This window comes from Pituophis catenifer, unplaced genomic scaffold (assembly GCF_029215685.1).
Source record: "Pituophis catenifer annectens isolate HBS135680 unplaced genomic scaffold, rPitCat1.0.hap2 SCAF_9, whole genome shotgun sequence".
NCBI classification, from domain to species: domain Eukaryota; kingdom Metazoa; phylum Chordata; class Lepidosauria; order Squamata; family Colubridae; genus Pituophis; species Pituophis catenifer.
The window spans coordinates 16,851,819-16,873,637 of NW_027256889.1; the positions used below are offsets into that span (position 1 = coordinate 16,851,819).

At 39.5% G+C, this 21,819-nt stretch overlaps 1 protein-coding gene across 1 annotated transcript; it reads left to right on the top strand.

Annotated features, from left to right (window-relative positions):
- The first annotated feature begins 879 nt into the window (after window positions 1–879).
- GPATCH3 (G-patch domain containing 3) lies at window positions 880–9,403 on the top strand. Its single transcript, XM_070949676.1, has 7 exons — window positions 880–1,237; window positions 2,480–2,910; window positions 3,676–3,853; window positions 4,842–4,901; window positions 5,733–5,854; window positions 7,321–7,448; window positions 9,030–9,403. Exons 1-7 carry the CDS (start codon window positions 886–888, stop codon window positions 9,241–9,243), a joined length of 1,485 nt encoding a protein of 494 aa, XP_070805777.1. The 5' UTR covers window positions 880–885; the 3' UTR covers window positions 9,244–9,403.
- Window positions 9,404–21,819: the final 12,416 nt, after the last annotated feature.

The window sequence follows — 21,819 nt, forward strand, 5'->3', positions numbered from 1 at the left end:
AAAGGCAGAATATTATATTTCCCTGGATGAGAAATGGAGAAACAAGTTTTAAAGACAAAGCAGCTCCCTGCCACCCCCCCCTCCCAATTGTCAATGGGTCATTAAGGCCTCACTAAGCTCACTCATTCCCCCCACCTTTGTCAATGGGCCATCATCTGCAACACAATAGGATCCATCTAGCAACAGAAACTCACTACATGGCAAGACTCAAGCAAGCTTGAGAGACAACCTACAAAGTTAGCTAAGACCCCTAGATCACCTGGCACTTTGACAATCAATCAGGATACATTTCTTATACAGGAATAAGAAACTCAGAGGTGGGGCCCAACAGAGGGCATAAAACTAAGGCACTCCCAGCATCTGGGGCTTCTTTGTTTTCTACTCAGGAGCTCAAGCCATGTGATCCTGTCCACCATTAAACCATCTTTCCAAGCAGTCTCCATGTTTCCAGTGTCTGATGGACATTTCTTCCAACATAATACGTCTCAGTTCAGAGACTGCAGTGCATTTAATATGTTATTCAACTCCCAGCCAGTAAGGGTTGCCGCTGAAGTGGAATAACACTAGTCTAAATTCAGTCGCCAAGTGAATACTTCCCCAACTCTGAATTCCACCCTCTGACATTTCTGTAAGGAAAGCCTGATTTATTGAGCGTCACAAAGCTCAGAGGATCTAAAGCTCGAGTTTTCTGTAAGCCAAAAATATGTTTGCAACCAAAAAACCCTTAACATTGGTGTCTTTTTTTTTTTTTCCTATGGACTTTTCTGTACGTTGGCCTTAAACCTATCTCTATGGCCCGTTTCCGTTCAGTTGGTGACGCCATCAATCCGCGTCGCGAAGCCGGTTCCGCGCGAGGTCACGTGACTCATCCCAGGTGTTTGCAAGATGGCGGACGTAGCTCCGGCTTCTTCCTCCCCGGAGCGCGGCGACCACTACTGCCTGGTGAGCTGCGTTCCAGCCCAGCTTCGCTCTGCCGATCTCCGCTCCTACTTCAGCCAGTTCATCGAAGCCGGCGGCTTCCTTTGCTTCCATTATCGGCATCGCCCTGAGCGGGAGGAGCAGCTGGGCGGCCCTTCAAGGCCAGGAAGGCGGACCTGCTGCTGCCTGGTGGCGGTGAAGCCCGGGTGGTCTCTCCGCTTGGTTCGCATGTATTCAGGCAAACGGTGGATCGACGCGCAGGGGGAGACGCTGCCTGGGCGGTGCGTCATACGAAGAGTCCGGATTTCCCCAGACAGAGGTATTAAGAAGAGACCGAAGGGTCCTGCGCACGGTTTCGTGTCACCGTTTCTCCCGCTTTGCGACTAGAACAGGGACCCCCAAACTGCGAGTTTGGGAGATGCGCAGTTTAGTTAATAATCCACTTTTCGCAGACTGTCACTATTGTTTTCATCGTTTGTGTCAGCTCGGGATTGGGTTTTTGGGAGAGGTGTGTACATTGTCACACTAAAGGGAGGTGTGATGACAATGTGTAGGAACCACTGTCTAGAAGAAAGGAGCAGGAAGAGGATTTAAGGATCGGAGGAATTGTCTCTCCTTGGTTACATCTGCTATGACATCACATCTTGGGATAGGCTTGTTGTGTATGGCTCCCATCTATTAAGGCAGGGGTCGGCAACCTTAAACACTCAAAAGAGCCACAAAGTTCCTAACCAGAAGCCCCCGTTCAATTCTGGAGCTGACCGGAAGTCCAGTTCCCCCATCATAGTCTCCTCCTAGTGCGGTGTCCTTTTTCCTCTGCTGACCGGAAGTCCGGTTCTCCTACCATAGAGCTTCCTCTTAGCACGGCGTCCTTTTTCCTCTACCTATCCTAACTGAAAGCCCTATCAATTGTGGAGCTGACCAGCAACAGGGAGCCACAGCAGAGGGATGAAAGAGCCACATGCGGCTCCAGAGCCACGGGTTGCTGACCTCTGTATTAAGGGATGTCACCTGATGGTACCCAGGAAGAAAGCGTTTCCTGCTCTGGCACCTGCCCTTTTGGGGCGTTATTACCTAGAACTTAAATTGGCCTGGTTCTTCTGGCCTTCACAAAGGGCCTGAAAGCTTGACTTTGCTGTCATGGTTGGGGATTTGGCAATGGTGGTGTGGAACCTGCTAAATGACTACATTGTTAGTATATTGGATTACACCCTTGCAGATTATTTTATGATTTTAATAATGTTAGTGTTTGTAATGGTTTCTGTATGTTTGTTTGGGGAGGGGGATGTCTGTTGTTTTTTTCTGTTAACTTTGTGAGCTGTCCAGAGTCATGTATGTGAGATGGGCAGCTATACAAATTAAACAAATAGAAGTTAAGCACAGTGTGAGACCACTGTGCAAACATAGTAAATACTAGTGCTCTTAAATATGGGCTGAAAAAGCTGGAAGACAATTATCATCTGGTGTTTTTTTGCAGCCCATATCCAGTAGCCCTAAATAATGCAAACTGTTACTGTACTAGCTTGCTTTCTTACTTGTATATTTCTGTGTATATTCACAGAGACCGGTTTATTTTGTTATAAAACCAAAAAGGAGTGCCATACTATATCAAGAGACACTTTCACTCAGGATGATTTTGAACGAGTCCCTGAACTGAATCCTCCCGCTGTAATGCCTTATGGAAATGTGGGAACTCCGTTGAGAGTCTTCTTAGAGCTTATCAGAACTTGCCGAATGCCCAGCCGTGTCATTAAAAAACTGCAGTTACAGTTCCCTAAATCTGGCTCATCTCGCAGGTATGGGAATGTACCCTTTTCATATGAGGGAACTAATATTATTGTAGAAGAGGAGCGAGTTTACACAGCTACAGGAGAAGAAATAACAGAAGGAGACTACTTGCCAAGTGTAGAGTTAAATCAAGATGGTGATGCAGAAGAGGGAGACCATGAAGATCCAGAAAAGAAGGAAACAGATGACTCCGAACTGGATTGCGTAAGTAGTTTCTTCTAATTGTCAAACACGGAGCTATTATATATGTTATTATCGGTATCTAGTTAAAGTTGCTAGCTTATTTCTTTTGGGGGGGGAGGGGGGAGAACATTATTTATTAACGTGTACAAGCTAGAAAGGCATGTGATGGCTCAGTGGCTAAGATGTCGATTGAAAGGTCAGCAGTTCAGCGGTTTGAATCCCTAGTGCCGCATAACGGGGTGAGCTCCTGTTACTTGTCCCAGCTTCTCCCAACCTAGCAGTTCGAAAGCAGTAAAAAATGCAAGTAGAAAAATAGGGACCCCCTTTGGTGGGAAGGTAACAGCGTTCCGTGCTAAATCCGTGGCATTTAGTCATGCCGGCCACATGACCACGGAGACGTCTTCAGACAGCACTGGCTCTTCGGCTTTGAAACGGAGATGAGCACCGCCCCCTAGAGTCGGGAACGATTAGCACATATGTGCGAAGGAAACCTTTACCTTGTTACAAGCTAGAAAAGATTCTTGTGAATCTGAAGTCAGAACTGATTAGCCGAAGTAACGAGTTGCTTTTCTGGCCTTTGGCCTAAGATTTTTTTAGTTTTTGCATTCTCAGGACTAATTGTATGCATTTGAAGTTGTATACTGTAATAGAAAGATCCTTTCTTTTCACAAAATACACAGCTAAAAATTAAAAAAAAAAACCCAAGGGGAATGTTAATTCAGATGGGGGAGCCAAATTTTAACTGTATTATTCTTCTGTTCCTGATCATCTGACTTGCTGCTACAGGAGGATGATGATAGATGTGAAGAGTGGGAACGGCATGAAGCCTTGCATGAAGATGTCACCAGCCAGGAACGCACAAAGGAACGTTTGTATGAGGAGGAAATTGAGCTAAAGTGGGAGAAAGGAGGCTCCGGGTTAGTCTTCTACACAGATGCACAATATTGGCAAGAAGAGGGAGCAGGTAAATTAACGGAGGTCTTAATTCTGTGTTGCTACTAAAGTCTGGATGCTTTTTTTCCAATGATAGCTTTTGTAAATACTTGGCCCCTTCTCATGAATGAAACATATAGAAATGCTGATGCCTGAGGTATGTAGAAATATCAAAAGTAGGGTTAGTTGCTGGCATGGATTCATACATCTTCCTTTATTTCACTGTTGAGAGCCTTTTAACAAACTGCATCACTGTTTGGTTTGGTGGCAGCAGTGCCTCAGTAGGAAGTTTGCTTCCTGTTATTCAGGATACTGCTTATAAGCACTATGTGCTTAAAGCTCAAAGCGTTGTTAGAGACCTCACACACCACTTTACGGTCTGTTTCTGTTTCTCCCCTCTTGGAGGAGGTTTCAAAATATTTCTAGCAGGACTACCAGATTCTGTAACAGCTTTGTTCCCTATGGCATCCGTCTGGTAAACTCTCAAGATTCATTTTTCTTGCCATGTACATGTATACATATGAACTAGACTGTGTTGTTTCTCTGTGTCATATAATTATATGTGGGTATATGTATAATTTTGTATTTATTTTGTCATGTTTATGTCGTGTATATTGGAGGTGGTGACCCTTTGAGAGCTGTATGCAACAAAGTTGCAGTTTAATGTAGGCCAATTAGTGTACATTCAAAGTGACAATAAAGTTATTCTAAGTTCAGTTCTATCCTCCTCCTCTTCCTGGCCCCCTCCCCAAAGATTAGGGTAGAATTAGGGCAATTAGAGCAAAGACTCAATAAATATTATTGGTACATTGCAAGTTCATAGAGGAGAGGATGTCCTTTTTATGTTACCATTTTATAAAAAGCTATGAACGAGACAGGATATAAGATCTGGCTTTGCTTCGATACATGGAGCGTTCATAAAGCACTTGGATATTGTAAAGCAGGGGATGGTAATACAGGAAGAGCGGTGGCAATGAGTTGCATATACTTTCTTCACACAGAACTTTTCTTTTTGGCAGATTTTGATGAAGAGACAGCTGACGATTGGGATGTCGACATGAGTATCTACTATGACAAAGGTATTGATCTATGTTGACAGGAATAAATGAAATCTGCATTCTGGTGTACCTGGAAGCTTCAGTTTAGCAAGAATTGTACTTGCTCTACTGGCAGGGTGAGATATTACCGTGTTTCCCTGAAAATAAGACCCTGTCTTAAATTTTTTTGAACCCTGAAATAAGCACTTGGCCGTATTTTTGGGGAGGTCTTATTATTTTGGGGTGCGTGGAGAAAACGAGAGGAAATGGAGGGGACCAGCTGCGCATGCGTTTAAATATTTTTGGGGAGGGCTTATTTTCAGGGAAGAGCTTATTTTAGTGCATGCGCTCAAAAGCCCGATTGGGCTTATTATCAGGGGATGTCTTATTTTAGGGGAAACAGTCATCTTGCCCTGGCATTCTGTCAAACACAATTCAAAATTGAAAATATGAAAGTTACCATATTTTTCGGAGTATAAGATGCACCTTAGCTTTTGGGGAAGAAAATGGGGGGGGGGGGGAATTCTGCCTCTGCCTACCAGGTATTCATCTGGCTAGCATCCTTAGCCTGGTCAGCTTCAGCCCATTAGTTCACTGGTTGTGAGTTGCTTTGCTCGCACACATCTTGTTGGAGTTGATAAGCAAATGCTGAGCATCTAAAGCTGCCTTTACCTAGACTGATACCTCCTTCACTAACTGTCCAAAGTCTTGGTGGACATTTTCCCCCTGCTTTTCTGCCTGGTCTCATTTCACCAGGAGCACCCAGGCCTTCATATGCCTCATATGTAGACAAAGCCTCCCTCCTCTATTATCCTATTGAATTTTCTCTTTTCTTGTGGCAAAAAAATTATATGGGATTTCCATTTGTTCTAGATGGTGGTGACAAAGATGCTAAAGATTTGGTACAGATGCGGTTTGAACAGAGGCTTCGGAAGGGTTTAGAAGATGGGTCTATCCTGGGTCAACGAATTGGGAATTTTGAAAAATATACCAAGGTAAGAACTGAAGTTGGAATATACTACTTGTTACCAATAAAGGAGAATATTTGTAGCTCAGGGTTGAAATGAAGGGTCCTCGGTGCTCTCTGAGCTTGATTGTTTTCTTACAGATGTTTCATTACCCAAACTATGAAATGAAACTGATGATGTTATGGAAAACCTGTAAGAAAACAACCAAGCTCAGAGAGCACTGAGGACCCCTCATACTACTTGTCTGAAATAAAATAGATCAGATATTGAAAAGTCATTAGCTGAGATAATAATTTTGCTGCAGATGTTAATGAAATGTATGATTATAGCACAAGAGGCAAGGAGAATGACGGCTGTTGTATGATGCTAAAGCCACCCCCAACTACAGTAGTGGCCAAAATTTTGGAAACCTTTTGGGGAATGTGTATTTTCTAAAACTAGCTGATAACACCACTTTTTTTTTTTTAGTAGTACCATAAAATTATACATCAATGGAAAGATAATTTAATCAAGAGTGTAATGCAATAACTTTTATGAAGGATTTGCTATTGAATAGCAGTTATAGTATAAAGAAGAAAAGTGAAACACAGAAAAAACAAGATATACAAAAATGATCACCATAGGAAAAATGAGATATAATTACCACCATGTCAGTTAATGCTTAGCTGAGTAACCTTTAGCGTGAATTACGGCCTTACAACATCTTCCCATGGAGTGAACCAAGTCTTTTAGTTCTGCGGCTGTTATAATGTGAAACCAAGATTGAATGATTGTTTCTATTAACTGGGTTTTATTGCTGGGTTGCTTCTGACTAACACCTTTCTTTAGTCGGCTCCATAGATTTTCAGTTGGGTTAAGGTATGGGCTATTCCCAGGCCATTCCACCAGTGGAATAGGGTTATTTTGAAACTCCAAAAAAAAAGTGGAGTTATTAGCCATCAAAAATACACTTTTTCCAAAAGGTTTCCACAATTTTGGCCACTACTGTATGTTGAACCAAACTAATGGTTCAACATAGAGCCATTAGTTTGGTGACCATTTGAAGTTACAACAGCAATGAAAAAAAGTGACTTATGACTGATTTTCACACTTACAACCACTGAAGCATCCCCATGGTCACACAATCAGAATTTGGGCACCTGGCATGTATTTATGACAGTTGCACTGTTCCGGGGTCATCTGATTACCATTTGTAGCCTTCCCAAGCTGGTTTCTGACCAGCAAACTCAATGGGAAAAGCCAGATATGCGTAATGACCACATTGCTCACTTAATAACGGGAATGATTTGCTTAACCAGTGTTTCCATAAAATGGAGCAGAATTTACTAAATTGAGCAATGGAAATTTTGGGCTCAATTGTGGTTATAAGATGAGAACTGCCTGTATGCTTGTTAGAATGAGGAAACTGTTTCTTTAATTAAAAAACCTGGTTCCTCACTTTATTCTGGCGTCAGTGCTTTGTTGCTTTAGAACTGATTTTCTTTCTATGCCAGGGCATTGGCCGAAAAGTGATGGAAAGACAGGGCTGGAGCGAAGGTCTTGGCTTGGGAAGCAGCAGTTCAGGAATGGCTGAAGCCTTGGACAATGAGGGACGGAATCCCCGATGCAAGAGAGGTTTGGGGTAAGTGATACGGGTCTCTTTCAAAGTAAGTGCAGCTAGTGATATATGCACTAAGCTGTTTGACGTAGTTCTTTTCTCGTATATAATCTGCGTGAAGTACGTCGTGTTGGTCTCGTAGTGGTGCAGGCAGGCCGAGTTGCAGTAATGTTTTATTGATCATGGCCATACACTTGTCCTCAGGAATAATCAAAGCCTTGTTGAAAATGTCCAGACCAAACGTAATTTCTAATGTTGGATTTTTCCCGTTACCAGAGGGAGCCCCCTTGTGGAGTACTGTAAAGTCATTACCATGGCAACTCCACTGTGCTGCACAGTAGAAGCCATTTTAAGGCAGTACAGTAGAAGCCATTTTAAGGCAGTATAGGCTGTTAACAGAACACGCACCCCAAGAGGTGTTAGGGGTGTCTTATCCCCACAGTATTTTTTTCCAGAGAGTAAGTCATCTGTGTACCAAGTTTGGTTGAAATTGCTGGAGGCATTCCAGAGTTATGCTGGAACATACGCACACACACCCAGCCATTTTTATAAAGAGAGATTTTATTGAAAATAATTTCAGTAAATATGAAAACTAATACAAACTAAGATGAATAAAAAATTGACCTATAAAACCCTGGGTAGCTTGGCATTAAGATATCTTCAGATCCTCCTCCTTCAGCCCCATGAAGGACTGGCCAAGAGGAAAAGCCTCCAAGGAGAGACGCCTCACTACGGTAAAGTGAAGGAAGCTGAAGATGAAGATGCTGTTTCTCCATTATGATCCCAATAATGTAGAATAATTCGTGATATTAGATTGGCCAGCACACTGCAGGCTTTCTGGAAGTTTGTTAATCTCAAAACTATATTCTATAGGACTTTTGATGGATGACTGTCCCTTTGGTTGTGATTGTTGTCCGTGTGATTCAGATATCATAGTTTGGTATGTGCTATTAGGATTAAAGTCTTTATACTGTGAATGTCTTATTATTGGCTTTTTGGTGTGTGTGGATGTTTTAACTGTTGGCACCAAAGATGCTTTAATATTTGGAATGGCTATTTCCATGGACCTTTTAATCATTCTTGTTGTGATTGTAAATTGAGTTTGTATGAGTCATTAAATGCAACAAATAGAATATTTTTTTCTTCTCCCAAATATACCTAACTGAAACTTACAAGTATCCTTGTCTCTTCACATTAATTACTGAAAATATTCACACACTAAACATATTGTATATGCATGCTACCCTGTTTCCCCCAAAATAAGACATCCCCTGATAATAAGCCCAATCGGGCTTTTGAGCACATGGCAATAAGGCCAAGCGCTTATTTCAGGGTTCAAAAAAAAAAAAAAAAAAAAAAAAAGACAGGATCTTATTTTCGGGGAAACACGGTAATAAGCAAAAGTGTTTCTGCCAGATTTCAGAACGGCGGCCCTATAAAATATTTGCCAGGATCACAAAAAGAATTGCATCAGTTGTATTCCTTTTTATTTGCTAGATTTGGGATTTTTTCCCCCTCTAATATACTTTTTATATTGTACAGAGCTGAAAGCAGAATATCTCTGCTTTGTCTCTGAAGACCGACTCATTCTCTGCTCTTCTTTAGGTATCATGGTGAGAAACTTCCGACTTTCACCAAACCCAAGAATCCACGTAGGGACGGCTACGGCCTCATTTCTACCATTTACGATGACCCTCATCCTGTGGACTCAGAAGATCAGCTTCTTCGGCGTCAGCTGCCAATCAGTATGAAGTTCCGGCAAAAGGTGTCTTTTGTCCATGCCAGGCACGGCATTCAGAAGAATTCCAGTTCTACATGAAGGACTGGCTAGGAAGGAAGGACTTTCAGATTGTGTCAGCTTTTTCAGTGGTCAATTTTTTAATATACAATTTCTATTATTACTATTATTAAACAAAACATGTATTATAGCAAAGCCAGAGCAGGTTTTAATTATTTATATTAAAAGAAAAATTACCTGGTTCTGCTTCTTGGTACTTTACTATAAAATTAATTGAAGGGTAATTGTTGATCCCACCTCTGCATGTCTACAGTTCACATAACTCTAACCTGTAATCAGTCTATATGAAATCTTCATTTTCATCCTTGATTTAAGGTGTGTCCTGCATACGCCTTTTTTTTTGCAGTGAAGGGTATTTGGCCGAGCGTATGGTGTAATTAAAGAGCAATGGTTATATTCTGACTAAAAGAGGAGTAAACTTGACCAACAAGATTGAACTCTAGCAATTATATATTAACAGCAATGTTTATTTGGTTAATGACCAGCAAAATTTTAAAAGATACAACACAGAAGTAAAATCAAAAGGATATAGGTTGTTTCTATGTTTTTATTTAGCAATGCTACTCTTACAGTCTGTCTCTTTAGCCCAGGGGAGGGCAATTAATTTTTCCAAGAGGCCACATGAGAAACTGGGGCTGTTGTCAAGGGCCAAACCAGTAGGGCTTTGAAGGTGCATAGGCATGTACCCATGCATATACATAAATTGGGAAAAAAATTGCCTTCAAAATAAAAGCAATACAATTTTTCTTTTATTGGCCAAGTGTGATTGGACACACAAGGAATTTGTCTTGGTGCATATGCTCTCAGTGTACATAAAAGAAAAGATACATTCATCAAGAGTCATAAGGTAAACTCGATAAGTCGTAGGGTACAATTAAGTGTTGTGACTTTTTGATGAACGTATCTTTTCTTTTATGTCCACTGAGAGTATATGCACCAAGACAAATTTCTTGTGTGTCCAATCACACTTGACCAATAAATAATAATAATAATAAATAAAATAAAATAAAAAAATAAATAATATTGGGTACATGGCGTACACTTACTTACATTAAGTAAGTAAGTAAGTAAGTAAGGAGGAAAACGCGTGATGCCGCGGTCAGAAAAAAAGCTGCCCAGGAGCAAAAAAATTTTTTTTCTCAAATGTACTAACGGATGCTAGAATGTGATTCGGGGTGGAATTCCATGTCTAAAAATGTTATTATTAGCTGTTTTTAAAAATCGAGTGTTTTTGCTGCCCGAGGAAGAAAACGCGTGATGCCGCCGTCAGAAAAAAAGCTGCCCAGGAGGAAAAAAATTTTTTTTTCTCAAATGTAATAACGGATGCTAGAATGTGATTCGGGGTGGAATTCCATGTCTAAAAATGTTATTATTAGCTGTTTTTAAAAATCGAGTGTTTTTGCTGCCCGAGGAAGAAAACGCATGATGCCGCCGTCAGAAAAAAAGCTGCTGAGGAGCAAAAAAATTTTTTTTTCTCAAATGTAATAACGGATGCTAGAATGTGATTCGGGGTGGAATTCCATGTTTAAAAATGTTATTATTAGCTGTTTTTAAAAATCGAGTGTTTTTGCTGCCCGAGGAGGAAAACGCGTGATGCCGCGGTCAGAAAAAAAGCTGCCCAGGAGCAAAAAATTTTTTTTCCTCAAATGTAATAACGGATGCTAGAATGTGATTCGGGGTGGAATTCCATGTTTAAAAATGTTATTATTAGCTGTTTTTAAAAATCGAGTGTTTTTGCTGCCCGAGGAAGAAAACGCGTGATGCCGCGGTCAGAAAAAAAGCTGCCGAGGAGCCAAAAATTTTTTTTTCTCAAATGTAATAACGGATGCTAGAATGTGATTCGGGGTGGAATTCCATGTTTAAAAATGTTATTATTAGCTGTTTTTAAAAAATCGAGTGTTTTTGCTGCCCGAGGAAGTAAACGCGTGATGCCGGGGTCAGAAAAAAAGCTGCCGAGGAGCCAAAAAATTTTTTTTCTCAAATGTAATAACGGATGCTAGAATGTGATTCGGGGTGGAATTCCATGTCTAAAAATATTATTATTAGCTGTTTTTAAAAAATCGAGTGTTTTTGCTGCCCGAGAAAGAAAACGCGTGATGCCGGGGTCAGAAAAAAAGCTGCCCAGGAGGAAAAAATTTTTTTTTTCTCAAATGTAATAACGGATGCTAGAATGTGATTCGGGGTGGAATTCCATGTCTAAAAATGTTATTATTAGCTGTTTTTAAAAATAGAGTGTTTTTGGTGCCCGAGGAGGAAAACGCGTGATGCCGGGGTCAGAAAAAAAGCTGCCCAGGAGCAAAAAAATTATTTTTTCTCAAATGTAATAACGGATGCTAGAATGTGATTCGGGGTGGAATTCCATGTCTAAAAATATTATTATTAGCTGTTTTTAAAAATCGAGTGTTTTTGCTGCCCGAGGAAGAAAACGCGTGATGCCGCGGTCAGAAAAAAAGCTGCCCAGGAGCAAAAAAATTTTTTTCCTCAAATGTAATAACGGATGCTAGAATGTGATTTGGAGTGGAGTTCCATGTTTAAAAATGTTATTATTAGCTGTTTTTAAAAATCGAGTGTTTTTGATGCCCGAGTAGGAAAACGCGTGATGCCGCGGTCAGAAAAAAAGCTGCCCAGGAGGAAAAAAATTTTTTTTCCTCAAATGTAATAACAGATGCTAGAATGTGATTCGGGGTGGAATTCCATGTCTAAAAATGTTATTATTAGCTGTTTTTAAAAATCGAGTGTTTTTGCTGCCCGAGGAAGAAAACGCGTGATGCCGCGGTCAGAAAAAAAGCTGCCGAGGAGCAAAAAATTTTTTTTCCTCAAATGTAATAACGGATGCTAGAATGTGATTCGGGGTGGAATTCCATGTCTAAAAATGTTATTATTAGCTGTTTTTAAAAATCGAGTGTTTTTGGTGCCCGAGGAAGAAAACGCGTGATGCCGCCGTCAGAAAAAAAGCTGCCCACGAGCAAAAAAAATTTTTTCCTCAAATGTAATAACGGATGCTAGAATGTGATTCGGGGTGGAATTCCATGTCTAAAAATGTTATTATTAGCTGTTTTTAAAAATCGAGTGTTTTTGCTGCCCGAGGAAGAAAACGCGTGATGCCGCGGTCAGAGAAAAAGCTGCCGAGGAGCAAAAAATTTTTTTTTCTCAAATGTAATAACGAATGCTAGAATGTGATTCGGGGTGGAATTCCATGTCTAAAAATATTATTATTAGCTGTTTTAAAAAATAGAGTGTTTTTGCTGCCCGAGGAAGAAAACGCATGATGCCGCGGTCAGAAAAAAAGCTGCCGAGGAGCAAAAAAATTTTTTTTTCTCAAATGTAATAACGGATGCTAGAATGTGATTCGGGGTGGAATTCCATGTTTAAAAATGTTATTATTAGCTGTTTTTAAAAATAGAGTGTTTTTGGTGCCCGAGGAAGAAAACGCGTGATGCCGCGGTCAGAAAAAAAGCTGCCCAGGAGCAAAAAATTTTTTTTCCTCAAATGTAATAACGGATGCTAGAATGTGATTCGGGGTGGAATTCCATGTCTAAAAATGTTATTATTAGCTGTTTTTAAAAATCGAGTGTTTTTGGTGCCCGAGTAGGAAAACGCGTGATGCCGCGGTCAGAAAAAAAGCTGCCGAGGAGCAAAAAAATGTTTTTTCTCAAATGTACTAACGGATGCTAGAATGTGATTCGGGGTGGAATTCCATGTCTAAAAATGTTATTATTAGCTGTTTTTAAAAATCGAGTGTTTTTGCTGCCCGAGGAAGAAAACGCGTGATGCCACGGTCAGAAAAAAAGCTGCCCAGGAGGAAAAAATTTTTTTTTTCTCAAATGTAATAACGGATGCTAGAATGTGATTCGGGGGTGGAATTCCATGTTTAAAAATGTTATTATTAGCTGTTTTTAAAAATCGAGTGTTTTTGCTGCCCGAGGAAGAAAACGCGTGATGCCGCGGTCAGAAAAAAAGCTGCCGAGGAGCCAAAATTTTTTTTTTCTCAAATGTAATAACGGATGCTAGAATGTGATTCGGGGTGGAATTCCATGTTTAAAAATGTTATTATTAGCTGTTTTTAAAAAATCGAGTGTTTTTGCTGCCCGAGGAAGTAAACGCGTGATGCCGGGGTCAGAAAAAAAGCTGCCGAGGAGCCAAAAAATTTTTTTTCTCAAATGTAATAACGGATGCTAGAATGTGATTCGGGGTGGAATTCCATGTCTAAAAATATTATTATTAGCTGTTTTTAAAAAATCGAGTGTTTATGCTGCCCGAGAAAGAAAACGCGTGATGCCGGGGTCAGAAAAAAAGCTGCCCAGGAGGAAAAAAATTTTTTTTTCTCAAATGTAATAACGGATGCTAGAATGTGATTCGGGGTGGAATTCCATGTCTAAAAATGTTATTATTAGCTGTTTTTAAAAATAGAGTGTTTTTGGTACCCGAGGAGGAAAACGCGTGATGCCGGGGTCAGAAAAAAAGCTGCCCAGGAGCAAAAAAAATATTTTTTCTCAAATGTAATAACGGATGCTAGAATGTGATTCGGGGTGGAATTCCATGTTTAAAAATGTTATTATTAGCTGTTTTTAAAAATCGAGTGTTTTTGCTGCCCGAGGAGGAAAACGCGTGATGCCGCGGTCAGAAAAAAAGCTGCCCAGGAGCAAAAAAAATTTTTTTTTCTCAAATGTACTAACGGATGCTAGAATGTGATTCGGGGTGGAATTCCATGTCTAAAAATATTATTATTAGCTGTTTTTAAAAATCGAGTGTTTTTGCTGCCCGAGGAAGAAAACGCGTGATGCCGCGGTCAGAAAAAAAGCTGCCGAGGAGCAAAAAATTTTTTTTCCTCAAATGTAATAACGGATGCTAGAATGTGATTCGGGGTGGAATTCCATGTCTAAAAATGTTATTATTAGCTGTTTTTAAAAATCGAGTGTTTTTGATGCCCGAGTAGGAAAACGCGTGATGCCGCGGTCAGAAAAAAAGCTGCCCAGGAGGAAAAAAAATTTTTTTCCTCAAATGTAATAACAGATGCTAGAATGTGATTCGGGGTGGAATTCCATGTCTAAAAATATTATTATTAGCTGTTTTTAAAAATCGAGTGTTTTTGCTGCCCGAGGAAGAAAACGCGTGATGCCGCGGTCAGAAAAAAAGCTGCCGAGGAGCAAAAAATTTTTTTTCCTCAAATGTAATAACGGATGCTAGAATGTGATTCGGGGTGGAATTCCATGTCTAAAAATGTTATTATTAGCTGTTTTTAAAAATCGAGTGTTTTTGGTGCCCGAGTAGGAAAACGCGTGATGCCGCGGTCAGAAAAAAAGCTGCCGAGGAGCAAAAAAATGTTTTTTCTCAAATGTAATAACGGATGCTAGAATGTGATTCGGGGTGGAATTCCATGTCTAAAAATGTTATTATTAGCTGTTTTTAAAAATCGAGTGTTTTTGCTGCCCGAGGAAGAAAACGCGTGATGCCACGGTCAGAAAAAAAGCTGCCCAGGAGGAAAAAATTTTTTTTTTCTCAAATGTAATAACGGATGCTAGAATGTGATTCGGGGGTGGAATTCCATGTTTAAAAATGTTATTATTAGCTGTTTTTAAAAATCGAGTGTTTTTGCTGCCCGAGGAAGAAAACGCGTGATGCCGCGGTCAGAAAAAAAGCTGCCGAGGAGCCAAAAATTTTTTTTTCTCAAATGTAATAACGGATGCTAGAATGTGATTCGGGGTGGAATTCCATGTTTAAAAATGTTATTATTAGCTGTTTTTAAAAAATCGAGTGTTTTTGCTGCCCGAGAAAGAAAACGCGTGATGCCGGGGTCAGAAAAAAAGCTGCCCAGGAGGAAAAAAATTTTTTTTTCTCAAATGTAATAACGGATGCTAGAATGTGATTCGGGGTGGAATTCCATGTCTAAAAATGTTATTATTAGCTGTTTTTAAAAATAGAGTGTTTTTGGTACCCGAGGAGGAAAACGCGTGATGCCGGGGTCAGAAAAAAAGCTGCCCAGGAGCAAAAAAATTATTTTTTCTCAAATGTAATAACGGATGCTAGAATGTGATTCGGGGTGGAATTCCATGTTTAAAAATGTTATTATTAGCTGTTTTTAAAAATCGAGTGTTTTTGCTGCCCGAGGAGGAAAACGCGTGATGCCGCGGTCAGAAAAAAAGCTGCCCAGGAGGAAAAAAATTTTTTTTCCTCAAATGTAATAACGGATGCTAGAATGTGATTCGGGGTGGAATTCCATGTTTAAAAATGTTATTATTAGCTGTTTTTAAAAATCGAGTGTTTTTGCTGCCCGAGGAGGAAAACGCGTGATGCCGCGGTCAGAAAAAAAGCTGCCCAGGAGGAAAAAAAATTTTTTTCCTCAAATGTAATAACAGATGCTAGAATGTGATTCGGGGTGGAATTCCATGTCTAAAAATATTATTATTAGCTGTTTTTAAAAATCGAGTGTTTTTGCTGCCCGAGGAAGAAAACGCGTGATGCCGCGGTCAGAAAAAAAGCTGCCGAGGAGCAAAAAATTTTTTTTCCTCAAATGTAATAACGGATGCTAGAATGTGATTCGGGGTGGAATTCCATGTCTAAAAATGTTATTATTAGCTGTTTTTAAAAATCGAGTGTTTTTGGTGCCCGAGGAAGAAAACGCGTGATGCAGCGGTCAGAAAAAAAGCTGCTGAGGAGCAAAAAAATTTTTTTTTCTCAAATGTAATAATGGATGCTAGAATGTGATTCGGGGTGGCATTCCATGTCTAAAAATGTTACTATTAGCTGTTTTTAAAAATCGAGTGTTTTTGCTGCCCGAGGAAGAAAACGCGTGATGCCGCGGTCAGAAAAAAAGCTGCCGAGGAGCAAAGAAATTTTTTTCCTCAAATGTAATAACGGATGCTAGAATGTGATTCGGGGTGGAATTCCATGTCTAAAAATGTTATTATTAGCTGTTTTTAAAAATAGAGTGGTTTTGCTGCCCGAGGAAGAAAACGCGTGATGCCACGGTCAGAAAAAAAGCTGCCCAGGAGGAAAAATTTTTTTTTTTCTCAAATGTAATAACGGATGCTAGAATGTGATTCGGGGGTGGAATTCCATGTTTAAAAATGTTATTATTAGCTGTTTTTAAAAATCGAGTGTTTTTGCTGCCCGAGGAAGAAAACGCGTGATGCCGCGGTCAGAAAAAAAGCTGCCGAGGAGCCAAAAATTTTTTTTTCTCAAATGTAATAACGGATGCTAGAATGTGATTCGGGGTGGAATTCCATGTTTAAAAATGTTATTATTAGCTGTTTTTAAAAAATCGAGTGTTTTTGCTGCCCGAGAAAGAAAACGCGTGATGCCGGGGTCAGAAAAAAAGCTGCCCAGGAGGAAAAAAATTTTTTTTTCTCAAATGTAATAACGGATGCTAGAATGTGATTCGGGGTGGAATTCCATGTCTAAAAATGTTATTATTAGCTGTTTTTAAAAATAGAGTGTTTTTGGTACCCGAGGAGGAAAACGCGTGATGCCGGGGTCAGAAAAAAAGCTGCCCAGGAGCAAAAAAATTATTTTTTCTCAAATGTAATAACGGATGCTAGAATGTGATTCGGGGTGGAATTCCATGTTTAAAAATGTTATTATTAGCTGTTTTTAAAAATCGAGTGTTTTTGCTGCCCGAGGAGGAAAACGCGTGATGCCGCGGTCAGAAAAAAAGCTGCCCAGGAGGAAAAAAAATTTTTTTCCTCAAATGTAATAACGGATGCTAGAATGTGATTCGGGGTGGAATTCCATGTTTAAAAATGTTATTATTAGCTGTTTTTAAAAATCGAGTGTTTTTGCTGCCCGAGTAGGAAAACGCGTGATGCCGCGGTCAGAAAAAAAGCTGCCCAGGAGGAAAAAAAATTTTTTTCCTCAAATGTAATAACAGATGCTAGAATGTGATTCGGGGTGGAATTCCATGTCTAAAAATATTATTATTAGCTGTTTTTAAAAATCGAGTGTTTTTGCTGCCCGAGGAAGAAAACGCGTGATGCCGCGGTCAGAAAAAAAGCTGCCGAGGAGCAAAAAATTTTTTTTCCTCAAATGTAATAACGGATGCTAGAATGTGATTCGGGGTGGAATTCCATGTCTAAAAATGTTATTATTAGCTGTTTTTAAAAATCGAGTGTTTTTGGTGCCCGAGGAAGAAAACGCGTGATGCAGCGGTCAGAAAAAAAGCTGCTGAGGAGCAAAAAAATTTTTTTTTCTCAAATGTAATAATGGATGCTAGAATGTGATTCGGGGTGGCATTCCATGTCTAAAAATGTTACTATTAGCTGTTTTTAAAAATCGAGTGTTTTTGCTGCCCGAGGAAGAAAACGCGTGATGCCGCGGTCAGAAAAAAAGCTGCCGAGGAGCAAAGAAATTTTTTTCCTCAAATGTAATAACGGATGCTAGAATGTGATTCGGGGTGGAATTCAATGTTTAAAAGTGTTATTATTAACTGTTTTTAAAAATCGAGTGTTTTTGCTGCCCGAGGAAGAAAACGCATGATGCCGCAATCAGAAAAAAAGCTGCCAAAGAGCAAAAAAATTTTTTTTCTCAAATGTACTAACGGATGCTAGAATGTGATTCGGGGTGGAATTCCATGTCTAAAAATGTTATTATTAGCTGTTTTTAAAAATTGAGTGTTTTTGCTGCCCGAGAAACAAAACGCATGATGCCGCCGTCAGAAAAAAAGCTGCCCACGAGCAAAAAAAATTTTTTTTTCTCAAATGTAATAACGGATGCTAGAATGTGATTCGGGGTGGAATTCCATGTTTAAAAATGTTATTATTAGCTGTTTTTAAAAAATCGAGTGTTTTTGCTGCCCGAGGAAGTAAACGCGTGATGCCGGGGTCAGAAAAAAAGCTGCCGAGGAGCCAAAAATTTTTTTTTCTCAAATGTAATAACGGATGCTAGAATGTGATTCGGGGTGGAATTCCATGTTTAAAAATGTTATTATTAGCTGTTTTTAAAAAATCGAGTGTTTTTGCTGCCCGAGGAAGTAAACGCGTGATGCCGGGGTCAGAAAAAAAGCTGCCGAGGAGCCAAAAATTTTTTTTTCTCAAATGTAATAACGGATGCTAGAATGTGATTCGGGGTGGAATTCCATGTCTAAAAATATTATTATTAGCTGTTTTTAAAAAATCGAGTGTTTTTGTTGCCCGAGAAAGAAAACGCGTGATGCCGCGGTCAGAAAAAAAGCTGCCCAGGAGCAAAAAATTTTTTTTCCTCAAATGTAATAACGGATGCTAGAATGTGATTCGGGGTGGAATTCCATGTCTAAAAATGTTATTATTAGCTGTTTTTAAAAATCGAGTGTTTTTGGTGCCCGAGTAGGAAAACGCGTGATGCCGCGGTCAGAAAAAAAGCTGCCGAGGAGCAAAAAAATGTTTTTTCTCAAATGTACTAACGGATGCTAGAATGTGATTCAGGGTGGAATTCCATGTCTAAAAATGTTATTATTAGCTGTTTTTAAAAATCGAGTGTTTTTGCTGCCCGAGGAAGAAAACGCGTGATGCCACGGTCAGAAAAAAAGCTGCCCAGGAGCAAAAAAATTTTTTTTTTCTCAAATGTAATAACGGATGCTAGAATGTGATTCGGGGTGGAATTCCATGTCTAAAAATATTATTATTAGCTGTTTTTAAAAATCGAGTGTTTTTGCTGCCCGAGGAAGAAAACGCGTGATGCCGCTGTCAGAAAAAAAGCTGCCCAGGAGCAAAAAATTTTTTTTCCTCAAATGTAATAACGGATGCTAGAATGTGATTCGGGGTGGAATTCCATGTTTAAAAATGTTATTATTAGCTGTTTTTAAAAATCGAGTGTTTTTGCTGCCCGAGGAAGAAAACGCGTGATGCCGCGGTCAGAAAAAAAGCTGCCGAGGAGCCAAAAATTTTTTTTTCTCAAATGTAATAACGGATGCTAGAATGTGATTCGGGGTGGAATTCCATGTTTAAAAATGTTATTATTAGCTGTTTTTAAAAAATCGAGTGTTTTTGCTGCCCGAGGAAGTAAACGCGTGATGCCGGGGTCAGAAAAAAAGCTGCCGAGGAGCCAAAAATTTTTTTTTCTCAAATGTAATAACGGATGCTAGAATGTGATTCGGGGTGGAATTCCATGTCTAAAAATATTATTATTAGCTGTTTTTAAAAAATCGAGTGTTTTTGTTGCCCGAGAAAGAAAACGCGTGATGCCGGGGTCAGAAAAAAAGCTGCCCAGGAGGAAAAATTTTTTTTTTTCTCAAATGTAATAACGGATGCTAGAATGTGATTCGGGGTGGAATTCCATGTCTAAAAATGTTATTATTAGCTGTTTTTAAAAATAGAGTGTTTTTGGTGCCCGAGGAGGAAAACGCGTGATGCCGGGGTCAGAAAAAAAGCTGCCCAGGAGCAAAAAAATTATTTTTTCTCAAATGTAATAACGGATGCTAGAATGTGATTCGGGGTGGAATTCCATGTCTAAAAATATTATTATTAGCTGTTTTTAAAAATCGAGTGTTTTTGCTGCCCGAGGAAGAAAACGCGTGATGCCGCGGTCAGAAAAAAAGCTGCCCAGGAGCAAAAAAATTTTTTTCCTCAAATGTAATAACGGATGCTAGAATGTGATTTGGAGTGGAGTTCCATGTTTAAAAATGTTATTATTAGCTGTTTTTAAAAATCGAGTGTTTTTGATGCCCGAGTAGGAAAACGCGTGATGCCGCGGTCAGAAAAAAAGCTGCCCAGGAGGAAAAAAATTTTTTTTCCTCAAATGTAATAACAGATGCTAGAATGTGATTCGGGGTGGAATTCCATGTCTAAAAATGTTATTATTAGCTGTTTTTAAAAATCGAGTGTTTTTGCTGCCCGAGGAAGAAAACGCGTGATGCCGCGGTCAGAAAAAAAGCTGCCGAGGAGCAAAAAATTTTTTTTCCTCAAATGTAATAACGGATGCTAGAATGTGATTCGGGGTGGAATTCCATGTCTAAAAATGTTATTATTAGCTGTTTTTAAAAATCGAGTGTTTTTGGTGCCCGAGGAAGAAAACGCGTGATGCCGCCGTCAGAAAAAAAGCTGCCCACGAGCAAAAAAAATTTTTTCCTCAAATGTAATAACGGATGCTAGAATGTGATTCGGGGTGGAATTCCATGTCTAAAAATGTTATTATTAGCTGTTTTTAAAAATCGAGTGTTTTTGCTGCCCGAGGAAGAAAACGCGTGATGCCGCGGTCAGAGAAAAAGCTGCCGAGGAGCAAAAAAATTTTTTTTCTCAAATGTAATAACGAATGCTAGAATGTGATTCGGGGTGGAATTCCATGTCTAAAAATATTATTATTAGCTGTTTTAAAAAATAGAGTGTTTTTGCTGCCCGAGGAAGAAAACGCGTGATGCCGCGGTCAGAAAAAAAGCTGCCCAGGAGCAAAAAATTTTTTTTCCTCAAATGTAATAACGGATGCTAGAATGTGATTCGGGGTGGAATTCCATGTCTAAAAATGTTATTATTAGCTGTTTTTAAAAATCGAGTGTTTTTGGTGCCCGAGTAGGAAAACGCGTGATGCCGCGGTCAGAAAAAAAGCTGCCGAGGAGCAAAAAAATGTTTTTTCTCAAATGTACTAACGGATGCAAGAATGTGATTCGGGGTGGAATTCCATGTCTAAAAATGTTATTATTAGCTGTTTTTAAAAATCGAGTGTTTTTGCTGCCCGAGGAAGAAAACGCGTGATGCCACGGTCAGAAAAAAAGCTGCCCAGGAGCAAAAAATTTTTTTTTTTCTCAAATGTAATAACGGATGCTAGAATGTGATTCGGGGTGGAATTCCATGTCTAAAAATATTATTATTAGCTGTTTTTAAAAATCGAGTGTTTTTGCTGCCCGAGGAAGAAAACGCGTGATGCCGCGGTCAGAAAAAAAGCTGCCGAGGAGCAAAAAAATTTTTTTTCTCAAATGTAATAACGGATGCTAGAATGTGATTCGGGGTGGAATTCCATGTCTAAAAATGTTATTATTAGCTGTTTTTAAAAATAGAGTGTTTTTGCTGCCCAAGGAAGAAAACGCGTGATGCCGCTGTCAGAAAAAAAGCTGCCCAGGAGCAAAAAAATTTTTTTCCTCAAATGCAATAACGGATGCTAGAATGTGATTCGGGGTGGAATTCCATGTTTAAAAATGTTATTATTAGCTGTTTTTAAAAATCGAGTGTTTTTGCTGCCCGAGGAAGAAAACACGTGATGCCGCGGTCAGAAAAAAAGCTGCCGAGGAGCAAAAAAATTTTTTTTCTCAAATGTAATAACGGATGCTAGAATGTGATTCGGGGTGGAATTCCATGTCTAAAAATGTTATTATTAGCTGTTTTTAAAAATAGAGTGTTTTTGCTGCCCGAGGAAGAAAAGGCGTGATGCCGCGGTCAGAAAAAAAGCTGCCGAGGAGCAAAAAAATTTTTTTTCTCAAATGTAATAACGGATGCTAGAATGTGATTCGGGGTGGAATTCCATGTCTAAAAATGTTATTATTATCTGTTTTTAAAAATCGAGTGTTTTAGCTGCCCGAGGAAGAAAACGCGTGATGCCACGGTCAGAAAAAAAGCTGCCCAGGAGGAAAAAAATTTTTTTTTCTCAAATGTAATAACGGATGCTAGAATGTGATTCGGGGGTGGAATTCCATGTTTA